This window comes from Pristiophorus japonicus, chromosome 15 (genome assembly GCF_044704955.1).
Source record: "Pristiophorus japonicus isolate sPriJap1 chromosome 15, sPriJap1.hap1, whole genome shotgun sequence".
In the NCBI taxonomy this organism is placed as follows: domain Eukaryota; kingdom Metazoa; phylum Chordata; class Chondrichthyes; family Pristiophoridae; genus Pristiophorus; species Pristiophorus japonicus.
The window spans coordinates 173,550,489-173,556,571 of record NC_091991.1 but is presented as its reverse complement, the minus strand read 5'-3'; the positions used below and the strand labels follow the sequence as shown (position 1 = coordinate 173,556,571).

Below are 6,083 nucleotides of genomic sequence, written 5' to 3'. Positions count from 1 at the left end.
GGAAAGAACTGGCCACAGATTTGCACCCAACAGCAGTGCCAGGGGTGGAATCCAGGAACACACACTGCGTGGCCAACTGATTGAACGGCCGGAGGTGCTGAATGGCCTACTCCTGTTCCTAAGTTATTCACGGGGATAACTCAGTTGACCCGACGCTGATGACAAAGACCCAAATTATATTTAACATTGTTGCGTGCGACGGTTGCATTTCTAAGTATTGCGCAGTTTAACCATCGTTGTTTTCGTTTCAGGGTACTGCGCTGACAAGACTCCACACAGGACGAGCCAAGCTGCCTGGACCTATTGCCATTGCCAGAGACTCCACCTTGCTTATTTTACCTTGGGGGGTGGGTGGGGGGTGGGTGGGGGGGGGGGGAGGGGCGGAGTTGTCGGTTGGCTTACGGGGAGCCCCCAGGGGGCTGAACTAATTCCGTTCTGCGGACTGGAATGAGCGGCGCCTGTGACAACCATTACAGCATCGTGTCCTCCTCAGAAGACGGGCTCAAGCTGACCACCATGCCAGGGCTCAACGGCTATGGCAACGGCAAGATCCACACCAGGAGGAAGTGCCGCAGCCGCTTCGTCAAAAAGAACGGGCAGTGCAACGTACAGTTTGCCAACATGAGCGAGAAACCCCAGCGCTACATCGCGGACATCTTCACCACGTGCGTGGACGTGCGTTGGCGCTACATGCTGCTGATCTTCTCGCTCGCCTTCATCGTCTCCTGGCTGGCCTTCGGCCTGGCCTACTGGCTCGTGGCGCTGATCCACGGGGACCTGGAGAGCCCCCTTGGCGACGAGGACTCCACGCCCTGTGTCTCGCAGGTGAACGGCTTCATCGCCGCCTTCCTCTTCTCCATCGAGACCCAGACGACCATCGGCTACGGTTTCCGCTGCGTGACGGAAGAGTGCCCGCTGGCCATCTTCATGGTGGTCTTCCAGTCCATCATCGGCTGCATTATAGACTCCTTCATGATCGGCGCCATAATGGCTAAGATGGCGCGGCCGAAGAAACGGGCCCAGACCTTACTTTTTAGCCACAATGCGGTGATAGCTATGAGGGACGGCAAGCTCTCTCTGATGTGGCGGGTAGGAAATCTGCGGAAAAGCCACATAGTGGAAGCTCACGTCAGGGCGCAGTTGATCAAGCCCCGGATTACCGAGGAAGGAGAATATATACCCCTTGACCAGATTGACATCGACGTGGGTTTTGATAAAGGCTACGATCGTATATTCTTGGTCTCCCCTATAACTATTCTCCACGAGATCGACGAGGAGAGCCCACTGTATGGCATCGGCAAGCAGGACCTGGAGATGGCGGACTTTGAGATCGTGGTGATCCTGGAAGGGATGGTGGAGGCCACGGCCATGACCACGCAAGCTCGCAGCTCGTACCTGGCCAGCGAGATCCTGTGGGGCCAGCGTTTCGAGCCGGTGCTCTTCGAGGAGAAGGACCAGTACAAAGTGGACTATTCGCATTTCCACAAAACCTACGAGGTGCCCACCACCCCCCGCTGCAGTGCCAAGGACTTGGTGGAGAGCAAGTTTCTCGTCCCCAGCACAAACTCCTTCTGCTACGAGAACGAGTTGGCCTTCATGAGCCGGGATGAGGACGACGAGGCTGACGACGACGACAGCAGGGTCCTGGACGACCCGAGCCCAAACGGCAGCCGGCATGAATTCGACCGATTGCAGGCAACGTTGGCGTTGGATCAAAGGTCGTACAGAAGGGAGTCCGAGATATGACCTTTGACTTGTCACAGTGAGCCTTTCGTCAAGTGTAAGGAATGGGATATCAATCATCATGAGTGCCATAAGGATATTAAGCTTGCATAGAATTAGGTCAAAATGTGATTGTAATGGTGGAGGGAATTCTCAAATATGAAATCTACCTGAATGGTAATTACAAAGCAACAGAATGAGTTAGCGTTTAATGTAAGTAAAGATAGAATTATTACTGTTGTGCTTTTAGGAGATTATGTAACATTAATAATTACCTTCCAATGGATTTAGACATTAATGTAGAATGTCAAGGAATGGTCAAGACGTTGGATCAAGTGCTTTAGGATGTGTGCAAATGTGAGCTTCAAGGAGAATAGATCTAGAACAAAACCATGATGTTTAGACTTGCAAATAGGCATTTCAACTTGTCAGATCAGATTTGATGCTCCTTCTGTGGGTTTTTTTTTCACCCTTTGACATTTTACTTGAAAGAAGGTATCTTCGTACCAGCTGGCAGAGGAACAGAGAGCAGAGATGGAATTACCGAGCGACAATGTACATCAAGCCAGCCACAGAGTGCGTGTGGTTCTATGTCAGCAAGCACAATTTACCTGTGCACTTAACCGATGTGAAGAGCTAGACATTGCATGAGGTGAAAATTGCGCACAGCTCCCGAGGCGTGCAAAACAAAATGGTGTCATTCGCGCTCGAGATGTCGCATCAGTGTTGCTCAAGCAGAGTACATTTTTGTAAAAAAAAATAAAGTTCTTTATCTTTAAATACAAATTGCTTCACAAGATTATACTACTGTACAGACCTAGCTAGACTGAGTGCTGTTATATATAATGTATAGGCCTAGCTAAGGAGAGTGCTGATCCCATATATTTTATAGATATATATATGTCCACACACACTCGCACTCATGCACAGACTTACGCACACCCGCACAGACTCACACACACATACATAGCGACTGACACACACACTCACAGACTCTCATACACCCGCACAGACTCTCACACAAACATTCATACTGACTGACACACACACTCACACACTCACACTCACACTCACACACACTCACTCACACTCACTCACACACATGAGCACACATACAGACCCACACACACACACACACTCACAAACTCTCTCACACACACATACACACACTCACATGCACACTGTATAGTTAGGAGGAATGGTGTTATATACTGTATAGACCTAGCCTGGGTGAGTGCTATGGTTAATTACTATCAGGGAGTAATTGAAGGGGAAGGAATGTCTGGACGAATAGTATTTCTCCACTTCAGATGGAAATAGAAGGAGTAATTCTGCAAGGACTCACTGCCAGCATACAGGAGCATCAACAGGTGGGAGCCGAGGTTGGAGAAATGGCCCTATAGTGTCGTAGCCTTACCACAAGCCTACATTCTCCTCTAACAAGGCCCCAATCTGGGAGTGGAGCCCCACAGAATTACGAAGCAGAATTTTGATTGATAATCTTTTTTTTTGACAAAAAATTGCCCAAATGACGTGAAAACCCTCCAGTCAGGTGTTCCTCTCTGCTCAGCTGCTCCGGTGATATCACCAGCGAGGTGAGCACCTTTTGCATCGCAGAGCAACTTCAGACAGAAACAGGAGGACCATGACTTCAGAATGGCCTGAGAGCTGACTGGTGTAGCCATGGTGGGGGGGCGGGCCTGGGAAGCCACACCAACTGCTGGAGGTACAGGTTTCCCCGACCAGTTTTATTCTGGGGTCCAACAGAGCGGACTGGAAATTCTGGCTCCCGCCGATTTAAAAAAAAAAAATAATAATAATTCTTGGGTTGTGGGCGTCGCGGGCATGGCCGGTGTTTATCGGCCATCACCCGTTGCCCTTGAGGAGTTGGTGTTGGGCCTTCTTCTTGAACCGCTGTGGTCCATGTGGTGAAGGTGCTCCTCTCCCCCCCACAGCGCCAAGATTCTGACAGAGTCGCTCCAGAACGCACGAGTCTTTGTGTAAAACTAAAAACATCTACTGAAAATTCAGGTGAGCAGTGTATAGCTGGGAGAGAACCTTAAGCTAAGGGTACTCTCTCCCCTGGCTGGACTTTCCTACCCCTTCAAGCATTTGCTGATTTTGGTGCACTCTTTAGCATTTGCAACGCCTTCTGGGAAGGCACTGTCTTTGACACCTGTTGTGTGAAATCCTCGTACCTACGATAGGGGTGTGATACCACTAGGATGTTTGTGGCTTGTCTCACACTAGGTAACCATGGTGACAGCATCATTAGCTTCTCTGCTGCAGCCTTGCACCTGTAAGACTGTATTAATTGCTTTGACCATCTTTCGATTGTGACAGCGAACCTTCTTGTTTTGGACATAGTCAATAAGCTTAATCTTGCTCTCCCGTTACTTTGGGGTTTTTTTTTCTCCTTCTCAATTTTTGCGATATGTCTCAGCATAGAAGCTTGTGATTAAATAAAGGTATTTCTCTTAAAGGGATAAGGTGAACTTTGACCTCTGTAGAAGTCTTCCTCTTCACCCAGATTGTAAATGTAAAGAATGACTCTGGGTTCTGTTTTATTTTATTGAATGATCAAAGAATTTATTAAATTAACGAATTCTAATACAAACTGGAATTTGTGTTTATTTCAGCACTCTTAATACACAAATGACAGGTGATAAAAGTATTTGTTATTGTAGATAGAACCATTAAATCTGTGAGAACAACAATGTAGCTGATCTACATTGGCTCCCGGTTAAGCAATGCCTTGATTTCAATATTCTTATCCTTGTTTTCAAATCCCTCCATGGCCCTCACCCCTCCCTATCGCTGTAATCTCCTCCAGTCCCACAACCCTCCCTGAGATGTCTACGCTCCTCTAATTCTGCCCTCTTGAGCATCCCTGATTATAATCGCTCAACCATCGGTGGCCGTGCCTTCAGCTGCCTGGGCCCCAAGCTCTGGAACTCCCTGCCTAAACCTCTCCGTCTCTCTACCTCTCTTTCCTCCTTCAAGACGCTCCTTAAAACCTCATTCTTTGACCAAGCTTTTGGACACCTGCGCTAATTTCTCCTTACGCGGCTCGGCGTCAAATTGTTTTGCATTAATACTCCTGCGAGTATTAAAGGCGCTATGCAAACACAAGTTGTTGTTGTTCTGGAATGCCCTCAGTGCCCATTGTGCCATACGACACATGATAGAGATGCAGAAGGCACGTGGTCCTAGCTCATCCAGATAGACAGAACCTACAGCTGCTCCCCGTCCATCAGAGAATCCAACTGCTGCTTCAATTATTCCAAAAGCTTTTAACCTCAACTAAATCCACTCGGAGTTCATTCCATGTGCCACATAGAAACACAGGAACATAGAAAATAGGTGCAGGAGTAGGCCATTCGGCCCTTCGAGCCTGTACCGCCATTCAATATGATCATGGCTGAACATGCAACTTTAGTACCCCTTTCCTGCTTTCTCTCCATACCCCTTGATCCCTTTAGCTGTAAGGGCCACATCTAACTCCCTTTTGAATCTGTCTAACGAACTGGCCTCAACAACTCTCTGTGGTAGAGAATTCCACAAGTTCACAATTCTCTGAGTGAAAAAGTTTCTCCTCACCTCAGTCCTAAATGGCTTGCCCCTTAACGTTAGACTGCGACCCCTGGTTCTGGACTTTCCCAAAATCGGCAACATTCTTTCTGCATCTAACCTGTCCAATCCTGTCAGAATTTTATATGTTTCTATGAGATGCCCTCTCATTCTTATAAATTCCAGTGAATATGAGCCTAGTCGATTCAGGCTTTCTTCATATGTCAGTCCTGCCATCCCGGGAATTAGTCTGGTGAACCTTCGCTGCACTCCCTCAATAGCAAGAATGTCCTTCCTCAGATTAGGAGACCAAAACTGTACACAATATTCAAGGTGTGGCCTCACCAAGGCCCTGTACAACTGTAGTAAGACCTCCCTGCTCCTCTACTCAAATCTTCTCGCTATGAAGGCCAACATGCCATTTGCCTTCTTCACCGCCTGCTGTACCTGTATGCAAATTTTCAATGGCTGATGTACCATGGCACTCAGGTCTCGTTGCACCTTCCCTTTTACTAATCTGTCACCATTCAGATAATAATCTACCTTCCTGTTTTAACCACCAAAGTGGATAACCTCACATTTATCTACATTATACCACGTCTGCCATGTATTTGCCCACTCAGCTATCCTGTCCAAGTCACCCTGCAGCCTCTTACTGCCACCCAGCTTAGTGTCATCTGCAAACTTGGAGATATTACATTCAATTCCTTCATCTAAATCATTAATGTATATTGTAAATAGCTGGGGTCCCAGCACTGAACCTTGCGGTACCCCACTAGTCACTGCCTGCC

The 6,083-nt window shown here is 47.9% G+C and overlaps 1 protein-coding gene across 1 annotated transcript; it reads left to right on the top strand.

Annotated features, from left to right (window-relative positions):
- The first annotated feature begins 408 nt into the window (after positions 1-408).
- On the top strand, positions 409-4,339 carry LOC139281250 (ATP-sensitive inward rectifier potassium channel 12). The gene has a single exon (XM_070901311.1). The coding sequence runs from the start codon at positions 448-450 to the stop codon at positions 1,744-1,746; it is 1,299 nt and encodes a 432-aa protein (XP_070757412.1). The 5' UTR covers positions 409-447; the 3' UTR covers positions 1,747-4,339.
- The last annotated feature ends 1,744 nt before the right edge of the window (positions 4,340-6,083 follow it).